The sequence below is a fragment of the Ictalurus furcatus genome, chromosome 17 (genome assembly GCF_023375685.1).
Source record: "Ictalurus furcatus strain D&B chromosome 17, Billie_1.0, whole genome shotgun sequence".
In the NCBI taxonomy this organism is placed as follows: Eukaryota; Metazoa; Chordata; class Actinopteri; order Siluriformes; family Ictaluridae; genus Ictalurus; species Ictalurus furcatus.
The window spans coordinates 10,913,101-10,936,760 of record NC_071271.1 but is presented as its reverse complement, the minus strand read 5'-3'; the positions used below and the strand labels follow the sequence as shown (position 1 = coordinate 10,936,760).

Here is a 23,660-nt window from a genome sequence, read left to right as displayed (position 1 = left end):
GTGCTAAATGATAGGTTCTGACTGCTTGTTTTGGTTTGGGTTTTTTTTGTTTTGTTTTGTTTTTTTACATTGACCACTCCTTATGTACAAAATTCATTTGTAGTGTACTACGTCAACCTTCTTTTGTCTTAGTACAACAATAGATTCACAGATGACTATGAAGAGTATGCTCAGGCTTGTCTACCAGTTTGACCAGCTCGGTCTGTGCTTTGGCAGCTGGTTAGACTAAGCTGGATGATACAGCAGGCTTCAGAAATGCCAAATGTTGGATAATGTGATTAGAGTGTGCTTAATTGTAATGTTTTACATATGTTCTCTCTGTACTGGATCCATACGGTGACTGGCACAATTTGTTTGAAGGCATGTCACTAAAAAGGCTTATTATGTATTTATTATGTATTGTTACATGACATTGACCTACTTACCTACCTACCTACCTACAGTTTATTTAGGGTCGTAGGGTCAAATATTTCTCCGTACTGTTTGGCGTTTGTACTGATACAGACATGTATTGATGTGTTGTTTCTCCACGACATGCGGCGGCGCTGTTCCTTTGTGCGGACCGGAAACGGAAGCAGAATCTGTGTGCGGGGGGTGGTGCCGTTCAGCGAAAACAGCCGTAGTTTTCCCAGCGCGAGCGGAACTGTTTAAACCCAATAATATTTATAATTTACTCACTTGCTTGTTTGTATTAACATTGATTACACCCAAAGGTAAGAAGTATGCTTTAGTAATAAGTGAATGTTTTCTAATACAACACAGTGTTTAAAACTGAGCTGCTCTTGAACATTGCTCCAACAGCTGGCTATTAAATCCCGCTAACGCTAACTAGATAACGAGAGTCTGTCGGTATTCCGATATATATATATATATATATATATATATATATATATATATATATATAACCACAAAGCTATTGTTGGAAATTATTTGACGTGTGCTATTTTTTTCATGTATGTTTTGTTTGAAAGATGCCGTTTCACTCACTAGGTAGCAAATATGCTAGCTAGCTAGCCACTAGATTATTGTTAGCCTATTAGCTTAGTAAATTAGCTAATTATATTCATATAAAAGCACGCTCACACATCAAATTCGTACAGTTCTCTTTACTTAAGTGTTTGGGTGTATTCTTTAGCGAAACCCTTTTGTCGTTAGCTGGCTAAATGCTATCCTCAAGCTCACAGGTGAAATAGATTTTTAGTGCTGTCAGGCGTTAGATTCCCAACGAGAGAAGTTCAGGTTTAGGCAGCTCTATATCTCTTCTCTGCTAGTTTATTTTTGTTTTGCCAGTGCACTTATTACTCTGTGTGTGTGTGTGGAACAGGTGAAGCACAGTGATGTCTGACACTGACGATAGCGACTTTTCAGACAATCAGAGCGAGAGGAGCAGCGAGGCTGAGGAGGTCGAGGCCGAGGAGAATGAAGTAAAGCCATTTAATTACTACACTGAAAATGAATCTCAACCAGAAGTAAAATTAGAGCATTAAATAAAAAAAAAAATCTGCTTACATTTTACCCCCAAAAGTGAAAAGGGAACGGGGGGAAAGCATTAAAAAGATTCCCTTCGCATCTACATTTACAAACTAATCTACTTATGGAAAATCATCATTAAATATGAAAGAATGACAAGTTTACCACCACGGGAAATGAGTTACTCAGTACGATTACATGGACAACAATATTTCGATATTAACCAGATTAAGACAGTACTCTGATTAAGAAACTACCATGTAAACAGCGATTATTGATGACCTTAATCTGGCTAAAGTCATACTCGAAGTAAACACAAATGGAGTTAAGACATGTGGAGTATTCCTGTTTTAGTCGCATTATCGAAGTGCATTATAGACACATACACACCTTAATCACACTATTAACGTCATGTAGGATTTTTCATTGCATTTTGTGACAGGACACACACACACACACACAGCAGTTGTTCAACCGTTTGACGCTAAAAAGAGAGTACATCTGCGTCCGAAACTGCACACTTACCTGCTGTATAGTAGGAGAAATACATGTGTTTCTATATACTATATAGTAGGTGAGATACGTGTTTCTATATACTATATAGTAGGTGAGATACATGTTTCTGTATACTATATAGTAGGCAGGATGCATGTGTTTCTATATACTGTATAGTAGGCGTGATGCATCTGTTTCTATATAGTAGGCGGGATGCATGTTTCTATATACTATATAGTAGGCGGGGTGCATCTGTTTCTATATACCATATAGTAGGCGGGATGCATGTGTTTCTATATACTAGATAGTAAGTGAAACTTAGGCCTGTCACTGAACTGCTTTTGTTGGAAGATGTATTGTCCCAGAAATAATTGTGATGTTCATTATTATTGTAAGTCTATGATAATTTTATGACAGTGATATAATAGCATAATAATGCAAGTACACCTTTTCAGAGAGCAATGACCTTTTCATTCTTAACACTATTCAGACATTGGAATTGTAATGGAAAATAAAAGAGCGTATTCACAGCGTGATTTACCCATTCTACCTAGCGCCTTATTTAAATTTAAGCTCACTTGTGTATCCGTGTCATTTTGTGCATTAGTTGTAATATTAGGTTTATGTTGTGTAAACGTCTGATTAATCTCACGTGTGTATAGGATGTGTTCGAGTGAGTTTATTAACCCTTTAGTGAAGTGCTTCAGTTTACCGCTGTTCATTCAGTGTTCAGCTTCAGTTCACACAGCTTAAGCGGCTCAATCCCCGATATTACTGAGTCTGACTGGATTATTTCAAACACTAGAACTATTCTTTCTAGATTTTTCTTCTTCAAAAAACGAACACTGTTATTGCATTGTTAATATCTTGCATGTCATTTTTAACAGTATGCTTTAATTAGAATCGGCGCTCGTGCATGCTACACATCTTAAAAATCGAATGCACAGTTTGTGCATTTTTATCTTAAATTCACCGAATATTTGACATTTTAATTTGACAGCCTAAGGGCAGACAAGAGGACAGAAACAGAATGGTTAATATGTTGGTGACTTTCATTCTTATATAAACAAATATGCGTAAACACAACGGGCAATACCGTGGTCAGCAAAAATGTTCGAGGTCATGGAAATATATCATAAGTTAAGTCAATAATGTAATTATCTTGACAAGCCCAGTTAAAATCTGGTTTACCTTTATCTTAATGGCATAATATTGCTAAAGTGGGTTTTCCCAGACTGTCACATGAGCTTGTATACCTCATTCCAATGAAATAAACCTCCCAATTTTTACTACTAGTGTTGCACCGAAAGAAAAATTCTGGGCCAAAACCGAAAATGCAGGATGCACTTGAGCGAAAACCGAAAATGAATTTTTTGTAAAAACCCATTTTAAAATAGCTTTTTGTATAATTGTGTTAATATTTTTAATATTAATAATATAGTTAATAATTATAATTAATAATATAATTAATATAATATATTAATAATATAAGACTTTTTAATTCATTTCATGAATGTAATTCATCTGAATTGAAAAACTACAAACCAATAAAATGATCACACTTTTATTGAAATGAACACACCAAAACAAAAACAAAATTAAATATTATTATTCATTCAGTTCTGTAATGATAAAATTTAACAGATTTTTTTAAATCCAATTTTCCAAATAATGTAACATTATTATGCAAAACAGCAGTCAAGTAATGAACTTACGACCCCAAGAACACCTATGACCCCAAGAACACCATCCCCACCGTCAAACATGGAGGTGGAAACATTATGCTTTGGGGGTGTTTTTCTGCTAAGGGGACAGGACAACTTCACTGCATCAAAGGGACGATGGACGGGGCCATGTAACGTCAAATCTTGGGTGAGAACCTCCTTCCCTCAGCCAGGGCATTGAAAATGGGTCATGGATGGGTATTCCAGCATGACAATGACCCAAAACACACGGCCAAGGCAACAAAGGAGTGGCTCAAGAAGAAGCACATTAAGGTCCTGGAGTGGCCTAGCCAGTCTCCAGACCGTAATCCCATAGAAAATCTGTGGAGGGAGCTGAAGGTTCGAGTTGCCAAACGTCAGCCTCGAAACCTTAATGACTTGGAGAAGATCTGCAAAGAGGAGTGGGACAAAATCCCTCCTGAGATGTGTGCAAACCTGGTGGCCAACTACAAGAAACGTCTGACCTCTGTGATTGCCAACAAGGGTTTTGCCACCAAGTACTAAGTCATGTTTTGCAGAGGGGTCAAATACTTATTTCCCTCATTAAAATGCAAATCAATTTATAACATTTTTTGACATGCGTTTTTCTGGATTTTTTTGTTGTTATTCTGTCTCTCACTGTTCAAATAAATCTACCATTAAAATTATAGACTGATCATTTCTTTGTCAGTGGGCAAACGTACAAAATCAGCAGGGGATCAAATACTTTTTTCCCTCACTGTATGGAAGAATTGTAGAGCGACCTGTGAGACAGTGCTCTGCACCACCATCTCAAAACATCAACTGAGGGAATATCTTCAGGAAGAATGTTCATCACCCGATTACGTTTCCAGAGGCTTGTAGGATCCGTGCCAAAGGTCCAACACCTTACTGAGATACTTCCTTATTCTTTAATTTGATCTGTCAGATTTAATTACATTTGAAATTTCCGTACGAATGTGAAAAGACTTGCTCTCTGTTTATGCACAAGCAAGCAAGAAAGATGTTTGTCCGTTGTGAGCTTGGTCTCTCTGTTATTGTTTGTGGGCACGCAGGTTCCTTTAAAACAGTAGTAGCCAAAATGTGTTCTGTGTAATTTAAACATGCCACTGCATTACTTTTAAGCTGTATATTAGGGCTGCACAATTAATCGAATATCGATCGCGATTACGATTTTGACTGCCCACGATTAAATGAACATGATCGACTGCGATATTCACGTTTAAAGTTCATCCTCCGCTCATAGAAAACTCCGCTGCAGATCAAATCAAGCGCTTCCTACACTAAAGCCAATGACATAGGGCAGCGCAGGGATGATGTCATTTTGTAGTGCCAAAACCCCGAAACGGAATTAGCATTTTATCCCTCAAGCTGCTAGCTTCGCTTCGAGCTCCAGTGCTTGCGCTAGGGGAAATCATGAAATTAACACGATGCTAAATAGCACGATGCTAAATAGAGGTCATTAAACCTCATCACGCCGAACAGGAAAAAACTTTGCAGATCAACTCGGGGCTCTACAGTGTGACCATTTCACTAGCATTTGTGACTGAAAAGTACTTTGCACACCGGTGCGAGTGACCTGTTCGGAGTTGTATGATGCAATCAGAATAAAAACTAAAGGAAGTCCAAAATACATCTACACCGCGCAACAGTTACTTTCACACTGCTTTTCATCACCTCAGTCAACCGAACAAATGTTTAACCCTCTTACTCCTAAGTTCCCACAGTATTATGTCCCATAACCCTATACTCCCCAGAGAAACAGCACGCCAACCCTGAGTTCCTGGGCCAAAATCAACATTTTAATTGAATAAATTCAAGTAAATAATAAATAAATAAATGCATTTTAGCACCAAAAGTCAACTTTCTGGTGATAATCAGACCAGCAGGTAGTGTTTTCACGAATGCACAGTGATGGTCAGGTTATGACTCTAAACCCCTGCAGTGTCAGTCGCACTGGTTGATGCTGAAGATGAAGACGGATCAGGGTCTGAATCAGGAGAGATTGCGTCGCTATCAGTTTCAGTTTCAACATCGCCTGAACTTTCACTGCTGTCACTATCTAGAATCCTCGCTCTCGCCTGTGTAACTGTGTATGGTTTCTTTTTTTTTTTTTCACTGTTTTAGATGTACCTGTGTTCACTGTAGGTGTAACTTTAGCTGGAACACGATTAGCTTTTCGCTCTGGCATTTTTAGTTCACTTCTACTGGTACACCAATATTCACGCTTGGATCAGCTTCATCGTAATGACGGCGTAATGTCATAATCACGTCATGACGTCATCAACCTTCCGGCTTAAAAAATAATAATTAAATAAGTAAGGAATCATAGCAGAGTAATGCCGGTACACCGGCCTTACAGGATAACGTTTACATTGTAAATCCTCTATATCGGCCTTACGGGGATTTGGCATAGACGACCAAGCCGGTATATCGTCCTTACGGGAATAGATCAAAGACGGGCAAGCCGGTTTTTCGGCCATACGGGGTAAGAGGGTTAAATACTGCAGAGAAGCCATTATGATGAAGAGTAACACTGAACATCTGCTTCAACTTCCTGATCTCACAAACCGCCATCTTTTATTGATCCAGCAAAATAACCTGAACTTTCACCTGCTAGTGTAGACACAGCGGCTTCATGCGGAGTAAATTAATAATAACGCTACAAGGTGGGTTTAATTCAAACTTATTTATTAAATAATTCCTCACCAATCATAATCAATAGTAGCAACTGTTCGGTCTGTAAATAATACAGTACACTGCCGCTCTCCATTCACTAATTCTAATTCACTTCATTAAACTCATGGTTGCCAGATATTACTAGAAAATTCAACTCCAGTTTCCATGTTTTGATGTAATCCCCCAAAACACAATATTATCAGCAGACATGGACACTGTACTGGGGGAACCCATCTAAAACTGATAAACAAACAAAAATAAAACTACTAAAATGTAAAGACAGAAAATGTGCTCAGTTGTAAATAAATCATTTAATATAAAAATAGATATAATAATAACTTCATAAAATATAAATAAAATGAGAAATGAAAATGTTTAATTACTATGAGTTGAATTTAATATCAGTTTGACATTAAGCTTTGTTCGCTGTTTCCATCGAAAGCTATTAGCCTTTTTTCTAATATGGATAATTTTTGTGTTAGTCTACTTTTAATTAGGACTCTCTATTGTTTAAGATATTTAAAAATAAATATTTTATGCTTGTTTATTTATCAAATAGCCAACAGTATGTCTCATTGCTATTGTTTTAATTCAATTAACAGTGACCATGAGCAGAGGGCTTACATTTAACTGTTTATGATAAACCTCCTGATTAAAGTTTAAATAAAAAAAGATTGGTATCTGGATCGTATCGGCTGTAAAAATCCTGATCAGAGCGTAAGTAATGAACACCATTAAAACTAAAGCGCTTTGTGACGCGCTTTATCTGACGGGTAAATGAACTCACCCAATCACATCCTACATGAGATTATTCAGATATATACACAATATACACAGAGCGGTTCGAGAACTGACTCCAGCCAATCCAGACAATTCTGTCATAATTGACCAGCTCAAATTTTCTCATGCTAGGTGTGTGTTATATTGTGGCATGAGAAAACTTTATAAATGTGAAAGTGTGTCACTAAAATGTGTCACTAATAAATGTGAAAATATGTTGTCACTAAAATCAATTAATAATTGTGATAAATAATCGAGATCTCAATATTGATCAAAATAATCGGGATTATCATTTTGGCCATAATCGTGCAGCCCTACTGTATATTGATAATGTAATGATAAATTAAAAGATTAATTTACAGTTTCAAGTTGATGAGAATGGTATATCCCTTTCAGGAGGACGAAGGTCAAGGAAGTGTTGCTGGTAGTGACAAAGCTGAAGAAGAGGGGGAGGACTTGGAGGAAGATGAGGAGGAGTATGATGAGGAAGAGGAAGAGGATGATGACCGTCCTCGAAAGAAACCTCGTCATGGAGGCTTTATCTTAGATGAAGCTGGTAAAACTACCAAAATTTAATCTCTCTGGTTTCGAGCACTTTTCCTAAAGAGCCCAATACATTAGTTTATTTTGCGCTGATTTACGGTTGTGTTTCTGTCCTGTGATTAGACGTTGACGATGAGTATGAAGATGATGATCAGTGGGAGGAAGGAGCCGAGGATATTTTGGAGAAAGGTGAGCTTTTCACAAAGCGTCTCGTAATGATAATTATTGGTTTGTTTTTAGATGTAATACTTTTTTAGTATTACTGTATTAAGATTTAAAGGCTTGTATGTAAATGCTAGGCTTTGCTAAATGACTTCTGCTAGTATTGGTGCAAGACTGATTATTAGTTGATTAAGTATTAAAAGGCATGTAACAGACCAATGTACAATGTTAGCAAGCAAGTTTTAACTATAGCAATTTCACAAACGTGTTTATCTAACATGATTTTAATTGGTGCTAGTTTATTTGATTGTATTCCCTGTGCTCATAATTCTTTGTCTCTTGTGCATGCCTTCTTCAGTTAACGGTAAACCAACTCCAGATTTCTCTGATCTTTGTTTTCTTTGTCTAATTGACTTAATTCTCACAATTCCCATATTCGTTCAAATTCATGCCCATACTATGTGGCTCACATAACACATGTCATGCATTTGTTTTGCTAATGTTCAAATTGCACACCTTCTGGTTAAGGAGCAAGGATGGCAAATACATGTTTTGGCTTTTCTCTCAGGTTCTAGAAATAGTTTCCATTTAACATTATGTAGTTCTGATTCTGATGAATAACTTCAACTTTACGAACATTAGGAATGTAAAGTTATTGGTAAGATCTCAAGGGAAACCAACTTGTGATCGTTTGCCTGAAGTTGCTCCTTTCAGTTAAAAAATGTAGTGAATTTAGTAAACTCCCATGCTTATTGCATCAACTAACAAGGACTTTGGCATGATCTCCATCTCTAAAATAAATACCATTCAGTGCCTGCTCATTATTGATGGTTTTTTTTCTTTCTATTTCCTTTTTCCCCTTCTTTGGTTTATTTTTGTGTATGTATCTGTGCCCTTGCCTGCAATTGCTGTATGCACATGAAATTGTATTATGGCTCATGTTCCTCCCTCTACAAATCTCCGCTGGACTCAAGCAGAGGAGGCTGAAGGTATGTGTTTCACTACTGTGATTATAAATGCATCCAGTTTATCAGCTCACATGAAGAATCTTTGCATTTTTGGTACAATTTATTACATCCAAGGTCTGTAGTTTCTCATAATTTAAGATCCTAAGGTGAATCAAGGTTTGTTGCGATATAACAATGTATAAGTAAAACAATTATTTAACGATGATTGTCATCCCTACACGATATTATGCTGCCACAATATCCTGTGACACTTGTTAAAAAAAAATCCAAAATCTGAGTCTTTTTCACCCCAATAAAATGGGAGATGAGGCATGTATTAATTTGGAATGATGAGCGCAGGTGTTTTGAATTCTCCAATATTCTCCCTGACGCTTTGCCCTTTCTCCCAATCTCACATTAAATAGGCCTACAGTGAACACTTGGTGACGGTGGTAATAATTAGAATGCTGTTTTTATGTGGAGGAGGCATCATGTGTTCTGGTGTCAGTTCGTCCTAGGTTATCGTTAGCACGATATCTCAAGAACGAGTGGTTGAATGTTTGTAAGATGTATATATTTATATATATGTGTGTGTATATATGCATAACTAATAATATCTTTATGCCTCCCCTCTCCTTAAATGTGAAATTGTTTATATTAAATTATGATTTATACAAAATATTAAAATTGAAAAAACGATATTGCATAAGCCTAATCTGAACCCTTCTATTCCCTTCCAGTGCTGAATGATGCATTAACTGCTTTCATTCATCCACCGTCAGGGTCACAGTGATTTACTCATTTATCTATATTTTTTTTTTAAAAACAGAGCAAACTGGGTTTATCAGAACATATCACGGGCTGGTGCAAACAATAATAACTGCAGGTGTGGTCAGGGTTTGTCTGAATTATTTTGGGAGTTCCACGCACACCTCGAGTCACTGGTCCAGACAACAACTTGATGAACTACCTACCATTAGTAGCAGTTAGCTAACTCAGCCATTCCCCTAACATATCCACACATAGTTTAGCTTAAATACCAGTTACATTAGTTTTAATACTAATAATGATGATAATGATAAGCAGCTTACTGACTGTAGGCTGAAAGCAGGGACTGGCAGAGAGTTCCACAGGGGCAGGGGCTCAAGTGTAAAAAAACTGTTTCATACTGATGTTAATCACAGTAATTTAATAGAATTGAATAGCTGTAAAACTAGAGTTATTCTTATAGGTTCTCGTCATCATATTCTCAAAGCTGGTCCACTGTCTCTGTTTGTTGATGGCTCTGTTCTAGAGACTCAAAGGGAAATGAGGAACCTTGGAGTCATTTTTGATACCAGCCTTACATTTGATTCTTTTGTTCAGAGCACTGTTAAAGCATCCTTTTTTCACCTCAGAAAACAGCCAGGATCCTGACTGGGACCAGGACATGCAATCATATTACTCCTGTTTTGGAGTCCTTGCACTGACTCCCGGTCAGGTTCCATGTTGATTGTCCTGACATACAAAGCATTACATGGCTTGGCTCCTCATTATTCAACTGCTTTGTTAATTCCTTACACCCCAAATCGCAGCCTGCACTCCTCACAGTGTAATTTGTTAACTGTTCCACAAACCTGCTTGAGTTCTCTGGGTGACAGGGCTTTTTCTGTCTATTCTCCTACCCTTTGGAACTCTCTTCCTCTTGAACTTAGGGAAGCTCAGACCGTTGACCTATTTAAAGCTCTACTCAAGCATACTTTTTTAAACTAGCATTTGCTTGCTGATGTCTACTTTTATTATTATTGTTGTTGTTGTTGTTGTTGTTATTTTTATTTATCTATCATTGGGGTTTTTTTATGCTTATTTTGTGAACAGCACTTTGAGAAGCTCTTTTAAAGGCACTCTATAAAATAGTTGTTTATTATTATTCTTATTATTATTTAAAAAAGGGCTGTATCACCAAAGAGCTAATTTAACTACTTTAACTACTTTTCTAACTTTAATTTTACTACATATTCTTATCACTCTGGTAGACATTGTAAACAGGCTGTGTGTGGTCACAATAATGAATATGAGAATGACACTACTAATATAACCTAATGGTAGTTTATTTTTTTTACATTTATAGGAATAATTACAACAAAATTTTAGTGGAGATGAATCCAAAGCATCTTTAAAAGAAAATGTAAAAATTGTGAAATAATAATAAAAAAAAAAACTACGGGATTACCATCCACAAATGTAGTGACACACCCACTGTGTGTCACTTACTGTAAAAGTCAGTAAAACTACATTCCACAATTAAATTTACATTTGGCAGCAGCACTCTTGATTTCCATAAAACTGCAGCACTGCTTGCTTAACTGGCTTTTTACTCTCAAAGCTTGTCATGTTTGCCTTCTAAATTTCATTTTAAAAAGATAAATTGAAAATTTAATGATCTTGTTTCGGATCACTTTGGGTACAGGACAAAATTGACCATATTAGTAAACAAGGGGAAAGTTACTATGTGTATATTGTATAACTATATTCACGATCTTGAAAAGTGGGTTCATTATTATTCTGTGCTGCTTACTTACCAAGACATTCCCACTCAATTAGTTAGAAAACAACTTTTATAAGCATATAAAATGCTGCTAATATTATGAAAAGATTAGCAGAAGAGCTAGTGATCTCAGCATATACCTGCAGACTCGAATCGGACAAATAAATAGGAAAATTCTGACTTTCTTGTGATTTATTTGCTACTGTTTTGTGCATGCTATTATGTTCATTTGAATAATTTTTACATAATATATTTGTTTATTAATTAATGTTGAAAGGGGCATTTTTAAATAATTTAGAAAAAGGGAACGCCCCCAGAGCGCACCCCCCACCCCCTTTTCTGCACGTGCCTGGCTGAATGTAAGGTGGATACACTATGCTTTCAAAATTGAAAGCATTTTATTCTCTCTTTTTTTTTTTTCCCTAATCACTATCTTTTTCCCTTTATTCAGTTTCCAACCTCGATCCTGTAGCACTGGATGAGGATCATTCCGGTTCCCGCAGACTGCAGAATCTATGGAGGTATGAGTGAGAAAGTGTGCCCACGTTTGTGATTTCTCCTGTCAGGATGAGCTGCTGGGCATATTAAATCATTCTACACTGTTTTTTTTTTTTTCTTTTTTCCCCATCTATAGAGATTCCAGAGAGGAAGCGCTGGGAGAGTACTATATGAGGAAATATGCCAAGTCTTCAGGAGGAGAACAGTACGTCATCCATTTATCAGTAGTTCTTTTGAGTAGGCAGTGGTTTTTCGTGGTCATATACCGTGTTTAAGACTTCTTTATTTTTCTTCCCCCAAACCCCCCTCCCAGTTTCTATGGAGGATCAGAAGATCTTTCTGATGACATCACTCAGCAACAGTTGCTCCCTGGTGTCAAGTAGGTTATAGTCTATGGAGTTCCCTTATCAAATGAAATGATGTTCTGAATGTAGACTTCTACAAAGACGCTCTTTGTAATGTGTGAAAAATGCGCTGTATTTCAGGGATCCAAATTTGTGGACAGTCAAATGTAAGGTATGCAGGTTTAAGATAATGCATTAAATTGTGGAATTAAAATGTTTATTGCACTGTGTAGGTCTTATTTATATTAATATTTCTGTGTAGATTGGTGAGGAGAGAGCAACTGCCATTGCGTTAATGAGGAAATTCATTGCCTACCAGTGCACTGACACAGTAAGTTCTTCATTAATACCCAGCAATGTTTAGTGATAAATATTTATAAGAAGATCTTTTTGGTGTGTGTGTAGTATGAATCAAAAACTTTGTTCACATTTTTTAGAATATATCTATTTCGAATATGGTTATATTAATCTAATTTTTATTTCCTATCCCCTTTCTTTCTCAACACAGCCACTTCAGATTAAATCAGTAGTGGCTCCTGAGCATGTGAAGGGATATATCTATATTGAGGCATATAAGCAGACCCATGTCAAAGCTGCCATCGAAGGAGTTGGAAACCTGCGAATGGGCTTCTGGAACCAGCAAATGGTGCCCATTAAGGAGATGACTGATGTCCTCAAAGTGGTCAAAGAAGTGACAAATCTTAAACCTAAATCCTGGGTCCGGCTTAAAAGAGGCTTGTACAAAGACGATATTGCGCAGGTGGGGTGCTCAAGCTTGTCAAGTGTGAATGTAGAACATCAAGAAAAAAAAAATTATGCTAGAAAGGAGACATGTTTTAGAGATTGAATTTTCCAGGATGCTGTTTGTGCGTGTTGTTTAGATATTCATGAAGTTTGTGTTTTAGGTTGACTATGTGGAACCAAGCCAAAATACAATATCACTGAAAATGATTCCTCGAATTGACTTGGATCGAATTAAAGCAAGGATGAGCATGGTAAGAGTTGTCGTATATAAACATGATTTGATCAAAAGAGTTTCCTGACCTAAAGCCCATTTTATCCCTCATCACTCTCACAGAAAGACTGGTTTGCAAAGAGAAAAAAGTTCAAGAGACCACCGCAAAGACTCTTTGACGCTGAGAAGATCAGGTAAGAGTGACCGAAGTGTCTCTGTAGGAGCATCTCTTGCTTCCTGTGTTTTCAGTGATGCTGTAACGTCTTTTGTGTTTTTGCTTTGTTTTGTTTAGAAATATGATTTCTAAAAATAGAATGTCATTCTCTTTAGGTCACTTGGAGGGGAAGTTAGCCATGATGGAGATTTTATGATATTTGAAGGAAACCGATATAGTCGCAAAGGCTTCCTCTTTAAAAGTTTTGCCATGTCTGCTGTGGTAAGAGACATCTTCTTCCAGCCCTGGTTCTACATAGTTACAGACGATACAATGATGAGTAGTTGATTTCAGTTGTTTTCCCTGTAGATCACCGATGGCATTAAACCAACTCTCTCTGAACTGGAGAAGTTTGAGGATCAGCCTGAGGGCATTGATCTGGAAGTGGTGACAGAAACAACAGGTGTGATTCAAACTTTAGGAATTTGTGTGTCAGACAGAAGGATTGATTTGGATTAGTGTGCTAAGTTACTGACTGATCTCTACAGGTAAAGAGCGAGAGCACAACCTCCAGGCTGGGGATAATGTGGAGGTGTGTGAGGGTGAGCTGATCAACCTTCAGGGGAAAATTCTCAGTGTAGATGGCAACAAGATAACAATCATGCCCAAGCATGAGGACCTGAAGGTACATGCACACAACTAGATTATAATGTCTTGTTGACTTATGTCAATGTCTTGTCGTGTGTTGACTTATGCGTTTCTCACGTTTCCGAAGGTTTTTTTTACTGCATGAGGCAACTTATCAGTGGTGCTTTAGGCATTAGTATTAGTAAACTGTTATATTAATTTGTAAAATCTTAATAATAAAATTCAGTTGTTGTTGTAGGAGCACCCAATTTATTAACCCCTTTCACCCCGACACTTGCGTTCATTCTGCCGGCGGAATGAAAAACGACTTATCGGACATTTTCAATTAGTATAAACAAATGAATTATTTTATCGCCGCAGTTAGTTCTGGTAAAGATTAGTCAGGACACTGGTGGCTTTCTTTGTGTGCAGTTTCATGACTGTGTGCTTAACTCCTGGTGAGCAGGGGGATGGGGAAAAGGCTGAAGTTTGAGCTCCCTGCTGGGCAAGCAATTCACACCTCTCCACGAAAACATTGAGGCAGAGATAAATCGGAGAGCACGACTAAAGCTTTTTTGATAGATGAACACTGTATACAACTTTGACAATAAAATTATAACATTTAAACCAAAGATCAGACTTGTATAAATGTTTACTACCTTACATTACCTACATAGACGAAAATCCAGTTCGCTTGTGGTTTTGTAAATCATGCACCTTTCCATCGGTATAAAGTCCATCAGCTTTATTGAAGAAAACAAATGCAAAGTTCCATTTTTAGTCACAAATGTCCTCTTCAAAATGCATTGTGTTTTGATATCCCACCCCTCTGGAATTTAGTAATTAGCCATAAACTGAACTGAGACACTATCTAAAAAAAACGCGAATCTGCTTTGGCTATGCTGAACAACCCGCCTCCTAAATTTTAATCGGGCACTCCAGCTTGATTGACACACACTTGGACCAATTGTAGATACTTCTAGCTTTCAAACAAGCCCAATCTCGACATGAGTGACCACTCAGAGGCTGAGAAAATCAAAAGCGTAGTCAGCACAACCAAACTTTTTACGCGTGCATCCGTTGGTCTTGAGTTTTGGAGGAAGACTATGTGGATTGAGTTGAGGGGCTCTATCTTCCCCCCCAAAGAAGTCAGAGGAGAAGGGTCACTGGTGTGTCTGGGAGAGCAAGTGCTCATTCACCTGGGGCTCTGGCACTATTTTTAATAAACATTATATTTTGTAAGTATGTTTCAGACTTTTTTGTGTGTGTAAAATTACACATTGTGTAACAGAGTTCATGCTACTGCCATTTGTTTGCATTTTGTGCCATTTGGAGAGGTCTGGTGCCTTTTGGAGACGTTTGGTGCCTTTTGGAGAGGTTATTTTGTGCATTTAAAAAAAATGTTTGCTATTTCTCGAAGTCTGCAATTTTTAAAGGCTTTGTGCCATTTAGAGAGGTTTTATGTCATTTGGAGAAGTTTGGTGCCTTTTGGAGAGGTTTTGTGCCATTTTTGAGAGGTTTTTACCTGTGTTTGGATAACCTTACACACAATTTTATTGGTTAGAGATAACTTCCTCATATTTTGAGTGTTCATGGACAAGTACTTGGGGCATCTTAGAGACCAGGAATGGGATTGATATCAACATTTGCTGTGAAGATATAACATTTGTGTTAAAAGTAAATCATTTTTTTTATAATTAAAAAAAAATTCTGAATATATTGCCCCAGGTAGGTTAGGTAAAAGAAGAAATACTTGAAATAACTGCTAATTCTTAAAGTCTTAAGTGTCTACTTTCATAGGAGCCATTAACCACTACTGTGGTGTGTGATATCACAAAACAAATCATTGCTGAACACAGGTACCCCCAAAATAGACAAAAATGCCATTTTTTGGCTACCAGTAAAAGAGGTTAAAGTTACTACACTTTCAACACGCAGTAGCAAAATCTCTGAAGTTGAAACTTTGGCCTTACAGATTCAATTTTTTGTCTTCAGGACCCTCTAGAGTTTCCAGCTCATGAGTTGAGGAAGTACTTTCGCATGGGCGACCATGTGAAAGTCATTGCTGGCCGTTATGAAGGCGACACGGGCCTTATTGTTCGTGTTGAAGAAAACTTTGTCATTCTCTTCTCTGATCTCACAATGCATGAGGTGAGCTGCATCACAACACCTCAGTACCTGTAAGCATTGTAGAACGTACCTGACCTTTTCCCAATGGTCATGGCACTCTTAAGATCACATACGATTTCATAGACTTACCACTGTATAGTCATTTTATAATGGGATTCAACACATGATTATTTGATAATATGATTTTTACCTGACTGCTTGTACATATAGCACGTTGATGATCTTATTGTGCGTTTCAGCTTAAGGTCTTGCCTCGGGACTTACAGCTATGCTCAGAGACTGCATCTGGAGTTGATGCAGGAGGACAGCATGAATGGGGGGAGCTGGTTCAGCTGGATCCACAAACTGTGGGTGTCATTGTCCGGTTGGAGAGAGAGACCTTCCAGGTAGTGACTGTCCAGTCATCTGATTGGATCTTTCTGATCATATACATATGCTCACAGCTGGTTCAGATCGCACCCATAAGTGTGTAAAGTCTGTTGGTGCTTTTATGATTCTAATCCTGCAGTATGTGGACCTTCTCCCAGGTACTTAACATGCATGGTAAGGTGCTGACAGTGCGGCACCAGGCAGTGAATAGGCGGAAGGACAATCGCTTTGCTGTCGCCCTGGACTCTGAGCAGAACAACATCCATGTAAAGGACATTGTCAAAGTCATAGATGGACCACATTCGGTAAGCAAAGATCAGCTTGCGTATCTCAATATATCTCACTGAACTGAAGAATAGCGTCCAAAATCAAAATCTTGGGGTCAAAATATTTTGTAACCTTTATTATTGGCTGCTCCTAAGGCCATACAGACTTCATATAAATCCATAATGAACTTTTTCACACTATCTGTTGTTACCCAGATGAGGATGGGTTCCCTTCTGAGTCGGGTTCCTCTCAAGGTTTCTTCCTCTTAAAACATCTTAGGGAGTTTTTCCTTGCCACCGTCGCCACTCAGTGGCTTGCTCAGTTGGGATAAATTCGCACCTTTAATATCTGTATACCATGTTGATATTTCTGTAAAGCTGCTTTGAGACAATGTCTATTGTAAAAAGTGCTATACAAATAAAATTGAATTGAATTGAATTATTAACAGCAACAACTTATCACATGTAGTTCTGAAGTTTTATATAAATGTAGGTCATAAGAGAAGAGGGCAAGAACGTTCAACAAAATGAAATTGTGTGTGAGTTTGTATGAGTGACCGTGGTCTCTCACACCAGCATAAGCTAGAGTGAGAAGTGTCTGGAGTTGCGCCTGTATGCGCTGGTGGCTTAAACATGGCAATGCCAGTTTACAAGGTTCAAGGCACCCGTAAACCACACAAAATACAGTTGTGCTCATAAATTTACATACCCCTTGTAGCATCTTCAAATTGTTATTTTTTTTAAATAAGCATTTTTTGTTTTTTATTTCATACTGCCCTGAATAAACTATTTCACATAACAGATGTTTACATATAGTTCACAAGACACAATAATAACTGAATTTACACAAATGAACCAGTTCAGAAGTTTACGTACCCTCAATTCTTAATACTGTTTGTGTTACCTGGATGATCAGCGACTGCTTTTTTGTTTTGTGATCGTTGTTCATGAGTCCTTTTGTTTGTCCTGAGCAGTTAAACTGCACACTGTCCTTCAGAAAAATCCTCCAGGTCCTGCAACGTTCTTTGCTTTTCCAGCATCTTCTGTATATTTGATCCCTTTCCAACAGTGTTTAAGTGGTGATGCTCAGTCTCAGTCAGAGGATATTGAACTAAAAATTGCTGCCTAGGGTTGCATAAAAAAAAATCATTCAAAAACCACAGTCTCGTTTTGATTTTTAATACTGTTCAATTCCATAAGTGCTGATTCTTTTGCCTTTTCACTCGAGCAGAGCAGTACTATTCCTTCCCTGTGACCAATGATTATAGATGCTCTGCCATGTGACCTTGGCCTCCATGTGCTAGAAAGAGGGATGGGGAGGACATGTGAAAGCTATCATGTGACAGACTTTTAAAGTGAATCAAACTCCCATGGATTGTCATTTACAACAAAGTAGTGGCTTCAATTATCAGTTACTTACATCATACTGGTATGCACTTGTTCTGGTCTGCTGCTGGGCATATTGAAGAACCATAACAAAATTCTAGGGGTGTTAATCTCTCTCTGTCAGAGGGTCCACTAAACATTTCCATACTTGGTATATGATTCAATACAAAAACAATACAGTTAAACAAGTAATTACTTGATACACTTTAGTTCACTGGTGATGAATGGGATTCGGTTCACCACTGATACCGTCTGGTTCAGGTTCCATACAACACGGCTCACTAACTTTAGTTTTTCTCAGGTCTCCCATCCAGGTACTGACCCAGCTCAACCCTGCTTAAATTCAGTGGGAAACCAGGCAAGAACTGCAGGGTGACATGGCTCTGGCCGAGTATATTGTATGTCATATATATCATAGCTAGCTAGCTAATTTATTGCAATGTAGCCATAACCATCAATAAAACAAATTTGTGAAAAACTGCCATGTTATGTTAATTTTATTTTAATAGTTCCAGTTATTAACAACAACAAGGTTGTTCACACTTAATGATGTGTATAAGGTTTAATCAGGTACAGTGTGCATTCATTTGGACTGTTATTATGCCCTGTGTAATTAGTTTTAATGAATATCATTTGATCATAAACACTTGTAGATGATTGATAAGATCAGACAGATGGATGGATGGGTAGATCGATAGAAAGCTAGATAAGCAGAGGATAACTATGTAATGACACTGCAGATATAACATGTTTTTTTGTCTCCCAATTTATTATTATTTTTAATTAAATTAAAAACATCAGGAAGCATACACATTCACACTTCAGCCTCCCCCAATGTTCAAACCAAATCTACACCCATGGAATCCTTACATTTTAGTGGCAATGTTGTGTTTTGATAGGTGCACCAGGCTTTTGGATTATTTATCCAGTTACCTATGTCTTGTGTACTGTTACAGTTACATCCTTCAAAGAATGTATCTACAGTACAATAGATTTAATGTGAAAAATTTGTAAGGGATTTGCGCTTGATGATTGTGTTTTGACAGGGGCGAGAGGGAGAAATTCGGCATCTCTTCCGGGGGTTTGCCTTCCTTCACTGTAAGAAGCTTGTTGAAAATGGAGGCATGTTTGTCTGTAAGACACGCCATCTTGTACTGGCTGGCGGTTCAAAGGTAAGTTTGCGATAAGCTTTCAAATATTGTGCTCTTATACCACATACCACTCTAAAATAACCTGAAAAGCAAAAAAAAGGCCTCTTTATTGTTACTTATAGAATATTTAACGTTACATTGATCTATTTTGATATTACAGCCTAGAGATGTGACCAATTTCACTGTTGGTGGTTTTGCTCCCATGAGTCCTCGAATTAGCAGTCCAATGCACCCAGGAGGAGGGGGTAAATGATGCTATGCCCTCAGCAATGTCATGAATAATTCTAAATGAAATACTAAAACAAATGATGGATGTTGTGTGATTTTGTTTAAACTTTCAAAATTCTGTTGTCTGCACATCCAGGTCAAATGCAGAGGGGAGGTGGCGGCGGTGGAATGGGACGTGGTCGTGGAAGACGAGACAATGACCTGATTGGACAGACAGTCCGTATATCCCAAGGACCATACAAAGGTAGGAGTGGTGATGACCCATATGGTTTGTGTGTCCAGCACATACAGTCCCCTCCGAACATACAGTGCCCATCTGCCAGTTTACAGAGAAATGCATCCAATCTAATTGGGAGGAACTTCATCATGCAGCAAGACAATGACCCAAAACACTGTAAACACAACAAAGAACTTTATCATGGGTAAAGGGGGGGGGGGGGGGGGGTTAGACTGGCCAAGTCAATTACCAGACCTTAAGCCAATTGAGCATGCGTTACACCTCATAAAGAGGAGAGCGAAGGGAGAACCCCCCCCCCCCCCCCAACAATCAATAACTGAAAGAAACTGCAGTGCAAGCCTAGAAAAGCATCACGAAAGAAGAATGCAACCAATGTTTGGTGATGTCATTGGGTTGGAGGCTTAATGCAGTTATTGCAAGCAAGGGATATGCTACTGAATATTAAGTGTTATTTACTTTAAGGCTATCTGTTCCACTGCTTTTACTCACCTAAAAATTGGGTGGTCTGGTTCGAAGTTGTTTAACACATATAAATGTAAAAATCAGGAAATGAAAGCTGAAATTCTGATCTACCATCTCATATTCATCTTTTGATCTCAAGCCCAAGTTTCTTCAGTGTATAACAGAAAGAAAGGAATTGGCCTTGCTGTTCCAATACTTTGAGATGGGTTTGAAATATTTTATATTGCAGCACTTTTGTTAAAGAAATTCCTGCACTGAGTTACATAATTTTACATAATAATCCTTTTTCTTTTCTGCTCCCTGGTGGGAAATCATCAGTCAAAAATGCTATAACTATTCATACATGTTTTTCATTAAAGGCTCTGGTTATTGTCCTTTTACAGGTTACATCGGGGTGGTCAAAGATGCCACAGAATCAACAGCAAGAGTAGAGCTGCACTCAACCTGTCAGACTATTTCTGTGGACCGTCAGCGTCTGACCAGTGTGTATGTCATCCTTTTTCAAGTTTCATCACGGAGCTCTTCACAGCAAAATATATGATTGATTGTCCTCAGTTAAAGATATTCTTTATTCATGAAATTCCACAAAAGGGTTTTTTTAAAATTGTTTTTTCTTTCTTTCTTTCTTTTATGAATCAGTGGTGCTAAGAGACACGGAGGAATGACCTCCACTCATGGTCGCACTCCAATGTATGGCTCCCAGACGCCCATGTATGGTTCAGGCTCTCGTACCCCGATGTATGGCAGCCAGACACCCATCCACGATGGTAAGACCAATTAAGAGGCATCACTTAAGCTTCTCCCTTTGCTGTGTTTTTGGCGGTTTTTTCCCAGAAGTCTGCTTTGTTACAGGAAGCCGAACACCTCATTACGGCTCCCAGACCCCGCTGCATGATGGAAGCCGGACACCTGGACAGAGTGGAGCTTGGGACCCCAACAATCCCAACACACCATCAAGGCAAGAGAGAAAGGCTTGCATACATTATAAGCCAGTTTAATTTAGATTTAATGCTTCTAATTTTCCTAGCCTTAATGTTGTTTTCTGCGCAGGCCGGATGAGGATTATGAGTTCAGTTATGATGACGAGCCCTCACCGTCTCCTCAGGGCTATGGGGGCACGCCTAATCCTCAGACCCCTGGCTATCCAGAAGTGCCCTCTCCACAAGTCAATCCCCAATACAATCCCCAGACTCCTGGAACTCCAGCAATGTGAGGCGATTTCTGGACATGTATTTGTATGTGGTCATACTTGTTTTGGCCTGATTTGATGGACTTGGAGCATAACGTGGGGCTGTATATTTATTCTGCAGGTACAACACAGACCAGTATTCTCCATATGCAGCACCGTCTCCACAGGGCTCTTATCAGCCTAGCCCTAGTCCACAGAGTTATCACCAGGTGGCCCCGAGTCCAGTGGGTTACCAAAACACCCACTCGCCAGCCAGCTACCACCCCACACCCTCACCCATGGCATACCAGGTCCATCACTTGTTTTTTTCTTTCTTTTTTTTTTTTAGGTAGAACTATACAAATGAAGTGTGAATTAACATGACGGTTAACTGTATGACCTTTAGGCAAGTCCGAGCCCTAGCCCGGTCGGCTACAGCCCCATGACTCCTGGGGCTCCATCCCCAGGCGGCTACAACCCTCACACCCCTGGCTCAAACATTGACCAGACCTCCAGTGACTGGGTCACTACAGACATCCTGGTGCGTGTCAAGGACACATTTCTGGATGGAGGAGTCATCAACCAGACAGGCGTCATCCGCAGCGTGACTGTAAGCTCTTATTTTATTTCTTATTTTGTTTTGTTTTTTGATTCTCTTTTGATTGTCATGTTAACCTTCTGGCTCTACATGTATCTTTTGAAGACGACTGTTGTTGTTGTTGTTATTATTATTATTATTATTATTATTATTATTAATAATAATAATATAATTAATAATATTTTATTAATTTATTTAAAAGCTGAAGATTTTTTAAGTTTGTGTTCAAGTGTTGAATCCTTAGTGTGAATGTTAGAGCTGCGTTATCTCATGTGACCGTGAAGAGTGATTAACAAAACAAAAATCGCAAGCTCGTGCACATGAAAGGCAGTCGGCACTTATCTCTTGGACTCGGTTTGTGTTTTGCACGCAGGGTGGCATGTGCTCGGTCTATCTGCAGGAAACAGAGAAAGTAGTCAGCATCTCGAGTGAACACCTGGAACCTGTGACTCCGACCAAAAACAACAAGGTACAGTTGCCAAAACAAACACACTGCAAAAGCTACAGTCAACATTTCGATGCATCAGGATTACTTGGGCCAGGGGTTCGCTAGCGTTTTGTTGCCAGGGACGCCTTCAACTATAAAATCATTTCCATGGACCCCCTAAGCACAGATTTATATATAAACCTAATGTATAATATAAAAATATGTTGTCTCTTCAGTTAGTTTTTTGCATCCAAAAAATGCTTGATTTTGCTACGGCTATTTAAAAAAATTTGCTGTGCCTTTTTTGATTCTTGAATTGGCGAAATTGCAATCGTGTGAAATTGTTCCGCATGGTCTTTCGCGATGAACATAGCTGTACCCATGTTCGACGTATGTGAATTGAAGAGGATTTTGGCTGAATGCTCGTTGTGATGACGTCACGATGCAGCTTTGCCCAAATCTACAGTAATTTTGAAAAATTGCAAGCTCCTCCAAATATTGTGATGGCGTTTGCTTGCTTTTGCATTCATTTCCACAATTTCAAAATCCTGGAGAAACTGTCTATTAATTCGAGCTGTAGTGCTTTCTTTTCTATTCTTGAAATTTCCACTGACCAAACACATTAGATCTAAGGTGAGTTAGATGTTATTGAGTTATTATGGTTTTGATTAAAACCCATTCAATTCAAGTGACCAGGCAAACAGGCTAATAACTAAGAATTAATAATAAATATGATCTTTGATAATGGTGGGTTGTGATTTCCAATAACTGTAATTATAAATGAAAACAATATGGATCCTCTGGCTTAGCTTCACAGACCCCACTTTTTTTCCTGGGCCGTCTTTAGGATAGGTTGTGTAAGATGAAATGATGTCAGAATAGGAGTAAAAATAACAGCTACTGTGGTGCTCAAAGCACTGAAAGAACATTTTTTGCATTACATATATTAAATGTGTGGATGTGACATGCAGGTGAAGGTGATTTTGGGAGAAGACAGAGAGGCCACCGGTGTCCTGCTCAGTATTGATGGAGAGGATGGCATCGTCCGAATGGAGCTGGACGAGCAGCTCAAAATTCTCAATCTCCGCTTCCTCGGAAAACTGGAAGTGTGAACAAACGAACTCTATACAGCTGCATCAGACATGAATATTTTTTATTTTTTATTTGTGGTTTTGTGTCCCATCATAGAGTTAAATCAAGAGGTAATTCAAATGACTTGCATTTTTTTTTATTAGTCAGTGTTATAGTGGCTATAGATCATCACTGATGTCTTGCTTTCTGGCAAATGGATTCCACGTCAATAAAAAATAAAATTAAAAAACTGCAATTTGCAATGCTTCAGACATTCTTTTA

General features: G+C 38.2%; 1 protein-coding gene across 3 annotated transcripts; it reads left to right on the top strand.

Moving 5' to 3' along the window:
- The first annotated feature begins 580 nt into the window (after window positions 1-580).
- On the top strand, window positions 581-23,634 carry supt5h (SPT5 homolog, DSIF elongation factor subunit). Of its 3 annotated transcripts, none has more exons than XM_053647857.1 (30): window positions 581-713; window positions 1,325-1,424; window positions 7,524-7,683; window positions 7,794-7,859; window positions 8,810-8,821; window positions 11,758-11,827; window positions 11,941-12,009; window positions 12,118-12,183; window positions 12,290-12,320; window positions 12,411-12,479; window positions 12,657-12,908; window positions 13,054-13,143; window positions 13,227-13,297; window positions 13,434-13,539; window positions 13,627-13,720; window positions 13,806-13,942; window positions 15,880-16,035; window positions 16,254-16,400; window positions 16,542-16,688; window positions 19,082-19,207; window positions 19,347-19,431; window positions 19,551-19,658; window positions 20,498-20,600; window positions 20,754-20,881; window positions 20,967-21,072; window positions 21,165-21,323; window positions 21,425-21,593; window positions 21,689-21,892; window positions 22,254-22,349; window positions 23,279-23,634. In XM_053647857.1, the coding sequence occupies exons 2-30, from the start codon at window positions 1,338-1,340 to the stop codon at window positions 23,417-23,419; spliced, it is 3,255 nt and encodes a 1,084-aa protein (XP_053503832.1). In that variant the 5' UTR covers window positions 581-713; window positions 1,325-1,337; the 3' UTR covers window positions 23,420-23,634. The 3 variants fall into 3 exon arrangements, with proteins under 3 accessions (XP_053503832.1, XP_053503831.1, XP_053503833.1); XM_053647856.1 differs by having other exon boundaries at window positions 8,807-8,821; XM_053647858.1 differs by lacking the exon at window positions 8,810-8,821.
- The last annotated feature ends 26 nt before the right edge of the window (window positions 23,635-23,660 follow it).